Below are 15605 nucleotides of genomic sequence, written 5' to 3' on the forward strand. Positions count from 1 at the left end.
GCTTTCTTCTAATGAGCCAGGTATTCCGTGGGCCCTTAGAAATCTTTTTTTCCTGCACTGAGTGCTACCTCTGTTTTTGTCAGTAGTGAGGACTGGATATGGCCTGTCCCCTCTTTCTGCCCAAATGTTTAAAGGCCAAAACATACTCCTTTAACTTTTGCGTAATTCACTGTCCCTGAGAGAGCCTACCCTACTTGATTCATAATAGGAGCGGTTCTTTTATAAGTTTCAAATGGCACACACAAGGGTGTTCAGTGAAAAGGTAAAGGATTCTAGCATCATTGTCCTCTTAGATTTTATTATACAAACAAAGGGGCTTATGGCGGTGCCAGATCGTCTTTGTGATATCAGTCTCAGTTGTTGTTATCTTCACAGACTGTGAAAGTTATTTGGATGTCTGTTGACAGGGATTTTTTTTTTTTTTCTTAGAGCCAGTTGTAGGTAAATACATTTTTAGAAAAATAAATTTTAGGGGCACCTGGGTGGCTCAGTCGTTAAGCGCCTGCCTTCGGCTCAGGTCATGATCCCAGGGTCCTGGGATCAAGCCCCGCATCGGGCTCCCTGCTCGGTGGGAAGCCTGCTTCTCCCTCTCCCACTTCCCCTGCTTGTGTTCCCCTTCTCGCTGTGTCTCTCTCTCATCAAATAAATAAATAAAATATTAAAAAAAAAGAAAAATAAATTTTAGGTTTTTTCCTATTATCTGGATCTAATATTAGATAAAATAAGGTATTTAATATATGATTATTTATGAGTGTTTATTTAGACTGAAATTTATCCAGGTTTACTTATTTAGATGACTTTATGTGCTTGGCTTACATTTGTTGGCTACAGCTTTCTGTTATTTATTTGTTATTGTAATGTCATACTTGAAGTAGTGAGAGATGATTAAAGTCTTAAGTTGAAAGGGGTATTTTAAAAACTATATAAATTCCATCTACCATTTTCTTCAGATTTATATTCTCTTTACTAACAGAAACTGAAAACAAAAATACCCTTGGTTTTTGCTTTTATTCTATCATATCAAGTCTAATAAGGTATCCTACTTTATATGTTAAGATAAATACACAATCAATATACAAGTTCTGAGCTGTATGGTATCTGAGTTTGAGGTAGGGTTGATTCATAAGTTCTAGTGACAGCTCATACTGTATGCATGTGCTGACATGGAGATTATCCAGGTTTGGGAAGTTCAGGCTATTTCAGAGAAAATAAATTGATGGTAAGAAAAAGAGGGATCTGACCTCTCCAGATAAGGTATTTTTCACATAGAAGGGGCCAGATACATCAGTTTGAACTTTTTCCATTTTAGGAGGCTGCATAGTCTGCTCATCTGTAAACCTATAGGTGAAATTGTGTTTGTCTTCTACAGAATTTATGTTATGTTTAATGTTTTAAAAAATACTGTATTCTGAAACACAGTGTTAACATACTGCCTGAAACGGTTCTTTTGTGATATGGGGAAAGGTAGAGAAAAATCTATTAATATTTCTGTTGACTTTTTTCTTAGGCACTATTAAAATTTGTGTGTGCCATTTGAAACTGATAAGAAGAACCCCTCTTACTATGAGTCAAGTAGGGCAGACTATCTCAGGGACGGTGAATCATGCAAAAGTTAAAGGAGCATGATTTAGCTTTTTAACATTTGGGCAATAAGTGGGTATGAGCCATATCCAGACCTTAAAATCCGAAATGGGCTTCAAATCAAAACTTTGCTACTTTGAGTTACTGATTTACATAAATCCCAGCAGGTCTTGTAAGAAGCAGGAAAGTGCCATTCAAAAAACCTACAACTCTCAAGATATGGAATGTTTTCCAGTCATATGATCTAGTGTAGTTTTGTTATTAACCTTCTTGTTTAAGGTTATTTTGTGTACGTATTGCTTCTGTTTCAGTTTCCATGTGATAACATTAATGAATGAATGTTAAGAATAAAATAATTTTCTCTGCCCCTTGATAGGTGGCACCTTCGTCGGGGAGTGCTGAATTTCTACCACTTGGGCCCTCAGCAGTGTCTCTCCCTGAAGCCTCACACGACCAGTTGGTGGCTCAAGGTACCCTTTTAGGAAGACATTCTGCTTTCGAAAAGAAAAATGACAAGTCCGTCAGGATATTTTGAAATAAATGTCTACATAAGAACAAAATTAAATAAGTCACAAGACACAGTGAATGTCTAGATAAGAACAAAATGAAGTGGACTGGAACATGATAGAATAAATATATCAGAAATTAACAAAACAAATGCCCTTAACTAATAAATGGAATGTAGTTGTCTGATTGCCATATGGTTTCTTATTAAGTGTAGATATTTAGTGTTTGAACTGGGGAATTAATAGATATTAGTTACCTTCATTTTTCTCCTTCTTTAGGGAAAACACTTCAGTTTACCACAGTAGTCCACTTGAAAGTGGAGAGAATCTGGTCATAGGTATTTTTCAAGGGAAGTACTTCTATTTTAAAGTCTACAAAATGTGTTGCATCTTTATTAGAAATGCTTGATGATTCATTGTTTGTGTATAACACCCAGTGAATCATGGAACACTACATCAAAAACTAATGATGTAATGTATGGTGATTAACAGAACATAATAAAATAAAAAAAATGCTTGATGAGTAGCCTGGGATTTATTTTTATTAATGGCAATATATAAATTCTATTCTTTGTATTAGGGACTGCTTCCAACGCTATTATGCTTCAACCTTTATATGTTTGGAAGATTACAACTTAGCTTTTGTTTGTCCTAGAGAATGTACAGGCCTTTATTCAGTAGCATTAAATTCATCACTTGTAAGCAATATGCTACCTAAAAAAGAAGAATTTTAAACACTGAAGTATAAGCATCAGCAGGGAAAAGGTTTTCTAAAACTTCAGAAATAATTGCTTAATGAAGACTTTACTCTGAATTTTTATTACAGTGTTTGTTCCCTAACTTCCTAAACAATGTCCCATTTTGTTTTTTTAGTAATATATGTTAACAATATAAAAAAGTGTTTAATTGTAGAAAGTACTTATTTGATCCTCTAGAGAATAAAAGGAGCAAACTCACATTGTTTAAATAGTTGAGGACACAGAGGATGAAATGAAATTTGATAATGAATTTCATGAACATTTATCTCTAAAAGTATGTTGCATTACTCTTTTTTAATAACTTCATTGAGAATAATTTACATATCATACAGTCACCCATTTAATAAGTGAATTCGGGCGCCTGGGTGGCTCAGTTGGTTAAGCGACTGCCTTCGGCTCAGGTCAAGATCCTGGAGTCCCGGGATCGAGTCCCGCATCGGGCTCCCTGCTAGGCAGGGAGTCTGCTTCTCCCTCTGACCCTCCTCCCTCTCATGCTCTCTGTCTCTCATTCTCTCTGTCTCAAATAAATAAATAAAAAAAATCTTTAAAAAAAAAAAAAGTGAATTCATTGGTTGTGAGTCTATTCACAGAGCTGTGCAAGGATCACCACAATTAATTTTAGAACATTTTCATTTTCATCGCCCCAAAAAGAAACCTCGCCATTAGCAATCACTCCTCATCTCTTTTGATCCTTCCCAGTCCTAGGCCAGAGTTAATCTACTTTCCTTCTTTATAGATTTGCCTGTTATGGAAACTTCATAAAAAAGCAATCATATAGTATGTGTTTTTCTGTGACTGTTTTTTTTTTTCCACTTAGCATAATGTTTTCACGGTTGATCCATGTTGTATTATGTGTCAGTACTTAATTTCTTTTTATTGCTAAAAATATTCCACTGTATGGATAGACCACATTTTATTTACCCATTCATCATTTGATGGACATTCGGATTTTTCACGTTTTGGCTATCATGAATAATACCTCTACGGACATTCATGTACAGGTTTTTGTGTGGACATACAGTTATGTGGGCTTTTTTGTTTTGTTTTTTGTTGCATTATTCTTGATTTGGATTTATTTTATTTTCAAGGATTGTGCTTAGAATGTGTATTCATGCACAGTTTTACTGGTTACCAATCACTTAAGCATGTATATTTGACAAAAGAGCTTCTTAGTCCTTTTTGTTGAATCTGCCACTGAACAGTGCTGCAAAGCATTGAATATATATTGTGTGTGAGCCAAATACTAGAGCAGTTATTTTGTTGTTCGGTATCTTCTTGAATCTCTTTAAAATAGTATTAAGATAAAATGTGATTTTTTTTTTTTTGGTGATAACGAGATTTTAGTTCCTCAGCTAGAACATCTAGCAGGATTTGCCAGTGAAGCTGGTTAGTCCTTTTATTTGTTGTTTTGCTAATTCTTAATTAACCAGGGAATTAATATGCTCCAAAGTGATTTAGGACAGAATGAAAAAATTTTTCTCTAACGTGTACATTAGGGCCACTTTAGACATCCAACTTTACATTTTTAAATTTAGTTTCTAACTTCCGTAAAAGAAAAATTATTTTATTAAAAAAAAAAACCTAACAGGATCTCTTTTGATCTGTAAGCTTACATTTGATATACAAAGGTGAAAGGAATCATTAAAAAATAAAAACGTTCGTGTATTTGAGTACTACTAACATAAATAACTAGGATAATTTTCTCTAGATAAAATATAAAAGTTTATTTAAATATATTAGATGAGTTTGAATTTCTTAACCTCTGTGCCCTCCCCTTTTATTGATCTTCTTCTGTATACTTGGCCTAAAAATGCTGAAAACGTGGAATACATATCTTCTGAATATTTAAATTTTTCCCTTAAAATCAATTGAACTGTTTCTGTGGAATTACCTAAATTTACTTTTCCAAACTTTATTTAGTTTAAAATGTCAGGTCTTTCTTGATGTTACATAGTCCCGAAGTTATATAGTACTAATTCTTCCCCCGAAGGAATTAGTTTATTACAAAGGAAAAATTAAACTTTTCATGCTTTTCCCGCTGGGATGCACTGAATCTCTACTCATGAGGAAACACCAAACATCAGATGTTCTACAAAGTAACTGGCCTGTGCTCTTTGCAAAATGTCAAGGCCCTGAAAGACAAAGCAAGTCTGAGGAAATCTTCCAGTTTAGAACCCAAAGAGACATGACAGCTAAATGCAAGGTGTGATCCTGAATCGGATCCAAACAAGAACTCTGGAGCTACAAAGGACATTAGTGTGACAATATGCCAAATTTGGAAAAGGTCTATAGATTAGAGGCTACCACTGTGTCATATTGATTTTCTGTTTGCTAATTGTACTGTGATTATAAAAGACAAAGTTTGTTTAGGAAATAATTTAGGGCCGAAGGGGCATTTGCAACTTACAAGCAGTTCATAAGAAGATAGGTATATAGGTAGATAAAATGTGGTAAAACGTTAATATATAGGGATCTGGGCCAAGGTATATGGGAATTCTTTGTACTCTTGTACTTTCTGTAAGTCTGAATTTATTCAAAGTATGTTTTTTTAAAAAAGAAATAAGTGAGGGTCATGAGGGAAAGTCTTGAGGCAGATTAACAAAGATAGCTTTCTTATTAACAATCCCTTGTTGAGTTTTCTGGGAAAGGTCCACAGTCTCATATCTTCAGTTCTTAAAATCCAGAATCTCTGAAACCTTGAAAGTTTTCTCAGAACTCACTTGGTGTAAAACTTGCCTGTACCTGAGTACTGTTGCTGCGGAACCTGAGCAGTATTGATTTGAGGTGGTCTTTCTTCCTTTCTGCATCCTGCTTACTGTGATTGCACATGTGTCACTCTATGGAAATACTTACTTCCTCGTGGGGTGTTTCCCAAGATCCCACTGAAGGTGTGAGTTAATGTAGGGTTCATGTATCATGCTGTTTTTCTAAAATCTAAAATATTTTGAATTCTAAAGCACTTCTGGCCCCTAGAGCTTTAGAAAAAGAGTTGTAGACCGTCTGTTTGTTCCTCGGTGTCTGAATGCTCGAAGGCAGAAAACGTGCGCTGCCCTTCTTGTCTTGGCTCTTATACTGTCACCAAAGGCAGACACACACACACACACACACACTCACACAGAGTGGAGGAGTTGGATGGCTGCTTCCTTGGCCTCAGGGTGGAGATGAGTCTGGCACTAAGGAAATTCCCCAACCATCTCTCCTTTGGCACTTTCAGGGACTTTCCTCCGAATATCAGAACTTGTGAATATTGTACATAAGCACAAAGTGAACAAAATCATGATAATCTTTATGCTTATTTTCAGTAATGGGTCAGCATGAAACTACATCAGCACAGCTTCCTCGTGGCGCATCCCTTCCTGCCCCTCTGCCCAGGCAGTGTGTGGTCACTCCACCTCTCCTGTCAGCCGTGTGCGGCCTGCTGGACGGCCTCTTGGCGTTCGCTCCCGGAGACACTGCCCGTGCTTTCCGGCAAGCCCGGCTCGTAGAGCTTCTCTGCAGGTAAGACGGGCGGGGTGGCAGAGATGAATTGATACCAGCTCTGCTCATGACTTGGTGTAAGACTTCATGTGTCCTGGGAATTTATCTTTACTTTTTTTTGGCTCATTAGATTGCAGGTTTCTGCTTTTGCCAGAATTGTCTTGACAGTTTTAGTTTGGATCTATTACAGCATTCATATTGGTTTGTTATGTCGACTATTACGCACTCCCACCTTCCTGATTTTTTTTTTTTTTTAATAATTCAGAGGTTCTAAACCTTATTTGTCCTCCATCACACTTGGCCATTCTAAATGGAAGTGAAAGAGATCAGGGATTTTTCTCCTTAGGGTTGTATCAGAATCGTGGCCATGGGTTGAAAATCATGGTTTAAATTCATTTGGAGTTTTTTTCATTATTGGAGATTAAACTCTTTTATTAGAAAGTACTCTGATAAAATTTAGGAAATCATGATTTTGTTCTTTCATTTAGCTATATTAATGAGCTTATATGGCAGGACCTTTGGATGATCATATTGGTTATATGGTATAGTAAAAAAGGCTGTAGATCCTTAATCAGCCTGACTTAAGGTCTGATTATAGTTCATTCGCTCCCTAGCATTGTAGTCTTGGGGAAGTTATTATAATCTCTGGGGTGTCATTAATAACATCTGTTTAGTGGGGTTAGTGTGAGGATTAAGTGATGATGTCTGGGACACTCTTTCTTTATAGTAACTGTTCCTTTTCTTTCTTCCCACATCCAGATAGCCAGTGTACCTCCTCCTGTTGACCACTTAGTCGTTTGCATTTCTCTGCCTGTGAACATTCGCTGTATGAAATTTCTTCTTCTTCTTTGCCAAATCACAGTGCCTTCTTTTTCTTTTCAGGATATTAAGAAAACTCTAAAAAGAAAGAAATATCCTTTGTTTCATCTCACTTTTCATTACTCGTTTACCATTTATAATAAGCCGTGGTGTGTGAGTTTGTTCATATTTCCTTGTCATCTTTCTACTGTGAGACCTACTAGAGTTGGAAAAGGAACCCACTAGTCGATTGCCTTTTCCCTGTGGATGTTTTCCTGCCTCGAGAACAATCAAAATGGAGCTTTAGGAATCCTCTGGCTTCTCAAGAGTCAGCGAAGAGTCTGCTGTGAAATTGAGGCCACAGAGCTATTAAAGGATCTTTTATGGCAAAGGCTTGTCATATTCTGTACCTGTTCTTTATTCCTGACTTAAAACAATTTTCCTGTTTGTTTTGCATCGTTTTGTTTTTTACTTTCTAAATCAGAATTTATTTCCTAGCAAGTATTTTTCCTATTTTACAGAGGAAACTAACCACCACGGTTTTTTTTGTTTGCTTTCCTTCTGAAAGAGCTTCATTATATTTTATTCTGCTTTTCATTAGATTTTTTTTGCTTCCCATGTTTATTGGACAAGATCTTTTCCTTTGTTCTAAAATATTATAGGATACCTTTTTGTGTATACATTTATTGTCTTTATGAAAATCTTTTTTTTGTTTTTACTTTCTATTTGAGTATAGTTGACACACAGTGTCACATTACTTTCAGGTGTGCATCTTCATTATTCGACAGATTTATGTGTTATGCTCTGTTCACCACAAGCAGAGCTACCATCTGTCCTGTTACATCGCTGTTACAGTATCATTGACTGTATTCCTTATGCTGTGCCTTTTATTCCCATGACTTACTCATTCCATAACTGGAGACCTCTATCTCCCACTCCCCTTCCCCAACACCCCCACCCACGTTCCCTCTGGCAGCCATCAATTTGTTCTCTGTAAAGATCTTTTCTCTTAAATTCTATTCAAGGTTATATTCAAACTTCAAATACTAATTTATTAATTTTTAATAAGCAGCATACTCCTCATCTGGAGAGGTTTCTTTTTTTATTTTTTCTCTTCTTTGCAGTATTGCAGATGCCACCCTCCTAGAGAGCTGTGTCCAGGAGCTGAAGGCTCCACTGCCTTTGTCACCTCCAGTTGAACACACTCAGGCTCAGGTAAGTGTCACGTCTCCCTCTCGCTCATGTCTGTTTGCTTTAAGTGCCAGAAACATAAATTCTGCCAAGAATATACTAACCATAGGAGAGGGATGGAAATCTTTCAAGATATACATGGTATGATGAGGTTACTTGAAATAGGTTACATAACATTTTAATCCGAGACATCTTTGCATGGTGAAATAAAGCAGCAGGGTTTAAAGATTTAGATTCTCTTCCTGATTCCATTATTAACCAGCTATAAATGTTTACCCACAGATCTGGATATCTTTGAGCACCATATTATAAAAAGAGGACGTTGTATAGACCACCTTCTCATTCTATGATTTTAGACTATGTCTATCATTTTCACCTAAATTGAAGTTGTTAAAATACATAGTGATTAAATTCTTTGTATTTTCAAAACCCAATCTAATAAAAATAAATTTATTTTTGTTCCTTTACAGATATTTACTATTTTTAAGTTCTTGCTTGTAGCTAGCATCTTTATGTAAAGTATGCTTAACAATTCCTTGTGTAGTTGTTGCTAATAGAAATGTTACCTCAAATCAGATTTTAAGAAGGGCTACAAGATTTATTTAGTGTGATAATTAAAGGTGGAACAGACCAGTATCTCTTGCTTTGTGGTGCTGTCTTTGAGGTTTCTGAATAGGGCAGACAACCCTTTTACAAGGTTGGGTAACACAGTGTGCATCATCTTCAAAACACTTTTCCCAGGGCAGTGTCTTCACTTTTGAGTGTTTATTTGCATAAGGCTATCTCCTCCATTTCACTGTCTATCCATCCAGCAAATTTTTATTGAGGGCCTACTGTGTACCAGGATCTTGCCTGTGCAAATAAATACTCTTCCCCTCAAGTTGGGAGAGCAGATCATGAGCAAATCCATATGTACCTGCTGATGATAGACGTCTGAGAAGAAAAACTAAAACAGGAGACAGGGAATGACATCAGAGCTGGGAGGTTAAGGCTTTTCCACTTAGGGTGGTCAGGGAGGTTCTTTCAGAGAGGGACATGCAACCTGAAGTATGTGAGGAAGCTAGTCCTGGGGGACACTGCAGGACCCCTGAGATTGGGATATGTTTGGTCTGTCCAAACAATATCAAGGAGGCCAGAGTAGCTAGAGTGAATCTGTGAGGGGGAGATGAGGTTGGAGGCTGCGGTGAGCTCCATGAAGGCAGGGCTTTGCCTGTTCTTACATATCAGTTGTATTCTGGATGCTGAGCGCAGTGCCTGTCCCATGGAAGGTGCTCATTTAGTACTTGTGGAATGAATGAATAACAACAGTAGCACACATTTCCGGAGTGCTTGTTTGTACTAATTTATGTAATCGTCACAATAGTCACATGAAGTATCATTAGTGGCCTCATTTTAAAAGTAAATGACTGGAAATGTCCCGGGTTGCTCACATAGAAAGGGGCAGAGCCAGGATTCCAGCTCATACAGGTTGGTTCCAGAACTTACACTCTTACTCACTTCATCACCTGACCTTCTGTAGGTTAAGTGCTTCTTGGCTGTTTGTTCTCACACAAGATTACTCATCCATTCCAGAAAAGTTCTGGAACCTCTTCTCTGCCAGATTATGTTCTAGATGCCAGTGACAGAGGTGTGAACAAAGCAAACACACATGCCTCCCCACATGAATTCTGTCCTCGGTGCAGAAGACAGTAAGCAGTAAATAAAATGTGAAGTGTTCTATCAGCTGGTGACAAATGGTATGGGCAAAACGAGGGTGGGTGAAAGGGTGTGTGGCAGAGGGAGAGCGTGCTATGTTTTGTCAGGGTGGTCAGAGGAGGCCTCACAAGGGTGAGATCTGAGCTGAGAGTGTAGAGGCGCCGAGGAAGCGGCGAGTGTGGCTGGGCGGAGCGCGTGGGCTCGTGAGAGGCTTCAGTGATTCCGTGGTTCTCTCTCGGATGCTTCTCGTTGGTCTCACCTTCCATGCTTATCTGTTTCTGGTAACACTTCATGCATCAGAGTCAGACTTGCTGTAACTGCAATCAGTAGAGTACAAAGGCAACAAAAAAGACTTCATAGCAATAAGGAAATTAAATGTTACAAACTTGCATTTTACCTGATAGGAGATGTGTTGAAGAGTATTTTATAATCTTTCTTTATAAAATTGTATGATATGTGGCATTGGAATGCCCCTTTCTACTTTCAGAATATATTGATTCCACAGTTTAGCTACTTAAAAACTATAAAGGTGTTCTTTCTCTAAATGGAATTTGAAATTTGACTTTGAAAATACTGCTTTGTTTGGTATTATTATACTTGACAGTGTTAATGTGGTCATTAATGGCATGTTTATGAGAATACTTTGTGCTATGCATTCCTTTTAGATCTTTAAAAATTATGATTAATATTTTTAGTTTTTTATTAACATACATTACAAAGAAAGTAACTTATAATGCATAGAAAGCTGAAATATCACTGAGCTAGACTTTTCATATAATATGTTTTGTTTTCCTTTATCTCTTTTTTCAAATAGGTATCCTTTCTCCTAGAATACCTGTCATCTTTGTCCAGGCTTCTGCAGTCATGTTTATTGGTAGATCCCGACCTTGTGATTCAGGATGAGCTTCTGAAACCTCTTATCACAAACATCATTGGGGTCCTCACCATATGCACCAAAGATGTCTTAGGTAAGCTTTATTTCTTTAAGTTTAGGATGGAAGCAAATGATATTGAGGAAAAAAGTCTTACTCTGCACCAGATACTCACTTCAAGGTTAAATTTTATGTTGTGCTTTGCCAATATTTTGGAAGGCTTTTATAATGTGTTTTATAGTTTGGATCTTTTAAGTGGTTCCAGGAAACCATTTGAGACAAATATGTAGTATAGTGAAAGAATATCCCCTGTGCTGTCAGTTTAAATGAGGGGAAAGTTCTGTATGTAATATTAGCAAGTACAGTGAGTTTCAGGTAGTAATTATTCTTATAAGCTATGGGTACAGCCAAATGACCTACTAATAACTTATTTGCAATAACAAGTATCAGTAAGTGTAGCATATAATATCAAACATTTTGATAAAGTCCTAAATTATTGAAAAATACACTCTGATGAAAAGTTGCATTAGAGCACTTAATAGAAGAGAAAATTAAAACAATATAGAATCTTTAACAGAATTAAAATACAATAATTAAAGGATTTTATAATGAAGTAATTGATAATTTGGCTATTGCTAAATGGCTCTTTGCATGTTAATTATTACTTAGGTTTTTGAATTTTATAGATTTGTTTGGTTTTAGGTGAGTGAAATGTTTTATGATGCCAGCAAATCTAGTCCTCAGTGTCTCATTAGTGTTAAAATATTCTGGTGCTAGAAGAATAGTAATTCTTTACTTGGAAATTTTACAGGTGGTAGTGATGTCCTAACTAAGCAAATCAGGATAGACCATGCATTCACTATGAGGGTGATATCACCTCTCAAGAAACAAAAATTGAATCTTGGGGGAAAGGGGTGGGGGAAAAAAATCTTAGCTGTTACAATGGTTTGTGGCCCTTCAGAGCTCATTTCTACCCAATAAAATCTTATTCCTTAGTATTTAATTTCTCTTGTTGGGTTTCTTAGATATCACTTGGGAGGCACTGATATTGAGCTCAGAGAAGATAAACAGGAGATAAATATCATTGCTAAAAACTATAGTGTATAGATGGTTGTGACTGGAGGACTTTGATTCAACACTTGATCCCAAAGTCATATGGCCAGATATCCCAAAGTCATATCATGTCTTGATTGTCATTGGCTGACTTGTGGATTGTTCTTTTAATTGATTCTCTTGCTTTTGTGTGTGACTTGGGCTTTGAGAATTAAATACAAATAGTATATGTTTTATTATTATGTAAGTTAATTGGCCCATCATTAATTACGTCAATTGCTGAAAATAAAGTAAAAAATGTCACTGATACCAGAGTATATGTTTGGCAGCTGGTTAAGTTAGAAGTCATTTTCTCATATCTAGCAAAAGGTAAAAGTTCAGTAACAATTTTTTAAGAAATGAGTTTTAAAAATTTTTCTGGAAAAGTAGTTGTGAATGGTTTTATAAAATATTGATTATCTTTCTAGTATATATTTATATGATTTGCTAATTTTCATATGTAATTCAATACATTTTATAGGAGCAAGTAAACCATATTGAAAGTTATTTAGCAAAAGTAGTTATAAAGTTAAGTTAAATGTTAATTGCTTTTCAATTTTTAATTTTAACTTTTAACTTAAATATTTTATTTGGCTATCTTGACTAAAATCAGTAAGCTTTATACCTAATTCTTTTTATGCGTAAAGTACAGATATACTGAATCTGTATTCAGATATATAGATATACAGAATCTATGGAATTAAAACTTCATGGGGATGATGAGGAGGAAACATATGTCTGAAAAGACTCCTTATAGAGCTGAGAATGACAAAATGGTTGAGACACACACCAAGGATTGCTATAATCCGAACTCCTGGAATATGCCATTTCCAAAAGAACCCTGAAATGGAAGTCCTTAGTTTGCTTGGTAACAGAGTTTGGCAAAAGCTGCCAGATAGTACTGGTGGTGTGGTCAGAGAAGATAGTCCTAGGATTACTGCTTCTCCCGAACCCCGCTTTGCCACGTGGAGAGAAGGGAAAAGCCATCCTTACGATAGAAGGTTAATTGCTGTTTTCTCAACCACAGGCAAAGGTGCAGAATCCTCTTTAGTGTCATGTTTTCACTGAGGGGCAGTACTCTTGGTTGTTCAATGAAATTCTCCTTTCTTCTCTGCCATGACCTTGGCACATTGGGCTTTCTTCTTTCACCCCTGCATAAAGAGGATAAAGACAACAGGAGAAACTTTATTAAAAGTAGCACAAACAATGCCATGCTTTTACAGTATGCACAGTGTGTGTTTCCTAGGTTATGACTTGTCATACCTTCTGAATTGTTACTAAATGTGTTAATGAGGGGAGGATGCATGAGTGTGTATCTGTCTTTATGTAGGGGGTAGATGAGAGAGAACTTTAAGAAGCAGTGAAAAAGTTAATTAAAATAAATTTTGGATCATGCTGAATTACATTTGTTTTCGTCTAACAGGTGCATGCCTCTTAAGTGTAATGAAGTATCTGGTGAGCTTTGTATTAATAACTTGAATTGTTTTCATTAATGTCATAGATGTAGAGTTGATGTCGGCTTTTTATCACACGTGGACACATTTATTTAACCTTCTGGCTACACTCCTGAGGAAAGCTGCTATTGCCTCTCTCCCGTCTGTGACAGCAGGTCTGGCCAAGCACTGGACGGCGGTGATCGGTAAGAAGATACTCTCCCTAGGCTGTGGATCTTTCTGCTAATGAAAATTCAGATAATCATTATTTACAATTTTTATATATTTTTTTCTTAAAATTAAGTAATTACGGCATAGCATTTGAAAGAGAAACCAGGTATTTACTTTGAGAAATTTGGAGTGCTCTTGAGGAGCCTCAAAAATGCATTTTTGAAAAATTGAAACCCAGTTCAAAAAACTATAAAAACAAGTTAAGAAAATCCTGTGGTATTATGAAGAGACATGTGATGTGACATGATTATAAAACAATGAGAAAGATTTTCCTTTTGTTGACGTAGAAACCAGTCTCTTTCCTGACATATATGCACTGTAAGTGGGTAAACCTGCACCTAAAATTCTGTATATATGATAACATGGAAACTTATAATAAAAATAGTGTCTTGTGTCAAGACAAGGATTTTCTTATAGTACAGAAATGGTTAAGAGTGTAGTATAGTTAAGTATTTTTATAAGATATTTTCCATATAAGTAACTAGCATAAACAAATTTTTTTAAAATACCTACTAATTTTTCATAAGGTCTCTTTCAAATTTTACCATAGCAAGAAGACTTTTTTTAAACATAAATGCATATAAATAACATTTATGTTACTTTTTAAAAATGGCTAGTTTAAATGTATTCAAAATTGAGTTCTTTTAAGCTTCCAAGTTACCACTAATTCAGTCAACTTGTTTTTTTCACATTTTAGTTTATCATTTGGTCATTCTATAGATTTAGATGGATGGTACATTTTGTAACCAGAGTGGTAGTGTTGAAGTAAGTTTTATGGAGAAATACATGTTCAGTAAGAAGCAAAATTGTTTGTTATCTGGAAGATAGGAGTTCTGAGTTTACCTAAGAAGAAAAGTGTCCGTTTGTTTAGAAATCATTATTTTGTTAAAAGAGATTAAAACTGAAAGAGATTGACTAATTGAGATTTTCTTACATCCATTGTGGGGAAATTTAGTTTACCACCTGAGTCACTGCTAACATAAAGCACGGTACTAATGTGGGACACCTAAGCCAAGTGGTCAGATGTGGCCCGCTGCTTGTTTTGGTAAATAAGATTGTGTTGGAACCCTGCCACCTGTCCTCATTTACATGTTGCCTACGGCTGCGTCCCTGCTACAGTGGTCGGGATGAATAGCTGTGACAAAGGCCTACGACCTGGAAAGCGTACAATACTCATTTCTTCTCTGACCCTTTGCAGAAAAAGTTTGCTGGTCCCTGCTTTAAGCCTGTTTACCTGACACTTTCCCTAGTGATGAAATAAGAATTCAGAATCTTTCTGAGTTTACTGTGTCCTTATTCAAAACGCACACACAGTTTATATAATATGATGCTAATCAGAAATAAGTTACTACATAAACAGCTAGCTTTGATAATAGTAATGTTTATGAAAACATAACTAATAAAAATGATTGTTGCTATTCCTTATCATGGAGTTGTTTTTGTTTGTTTTTAGTTTCCATCCCATATGCTCGTACATATTTAAAACATCTTATGATCACTTTGTAACTTGTGTTATCTAGAACAGTCTTTTCTCAGACCTGAGTCATATTTAGACATCATTTAAATGATCATAATTCTCATGAAACACCACTCTCACTAAATTATTTTTCTTGTGTTACTTAAGAAAATAAGAATTTCTTTTAGCCTAAATCTAGGTAGAAATTCTTATGGTTATAACTCTTACAGAAGTATAAATTCCAAATGATATAAAAGTAAAACATAACAAAATTACAAACCAGTTGTACTCAAATTAATAAAATTAATATGCATCAAATGTTTCTTTGATGAAATCAGTGATCATAACAGAAAATTAATAATGACTGATTCAGTGTAGAGTCTTTTGAGTTGGCTTGCCTATTCTTTCTAATCTGTGTTATGTTTGCAAATTTGTGTATAACCACTTTTGTTCTGTATTCTGAACTACCATGAAACGTTTGTTTCTGCACCATGCCAACACTGCATACTAACTCT

At 35.9% G+C, this 15605-nt stretch overlaps 1 protein-coding gene across 4 annotated transcripts in view; it reads left to right on the plus strand.

Moving 5' to 3' along the window:
* The window catches only part of RTTN (rotatin), a 155201-nt gene that overhangs the window by 106827 nt on the left and 32769 nt on the right, over positions 1-15605 (plus strand). For all 4 annotated transcript variants that reach the window (XM_045886566.3, XM_045886567.3, XM_064577749.1 and 1 more), the window contains 5 exons: positions 1958-2051; positions 6148-6343; positions 8245-8335; positions 10821-10974; positions 13472-13609. In XM_045886566.3, the coding sequence (XP_045742522.1) occupies positions 1958-2051; positions 6148-6343; positions 8245-8335; positions 10821-10974; positions 13472-13609 (673 nt within the window). The remainder of the gene's footprint in view (positions 1-1957; positions 2052-6147; positions 6344-8244; positions 8336-10820; positions 10975-13471; positions 13610-15605) is intronic.

The sequence above is a fragment of the Mirounga angustirostris genome, unplaced genomic scaffold, assembly GCF_029215605.1.
Source record: "Mirounga angustirostris isolate CCGP_5_RB_7025 unplaced genomic scaffold, mMirAng1.0.hap1 SCAF_14, whole genome shotgun sequence".
Lineage (NCBI taxonomy): Eukaryota > Metazoa > Chordata > Mammalia > Carnivora > Phocidae > Mirounga > Mirounga angustirostris.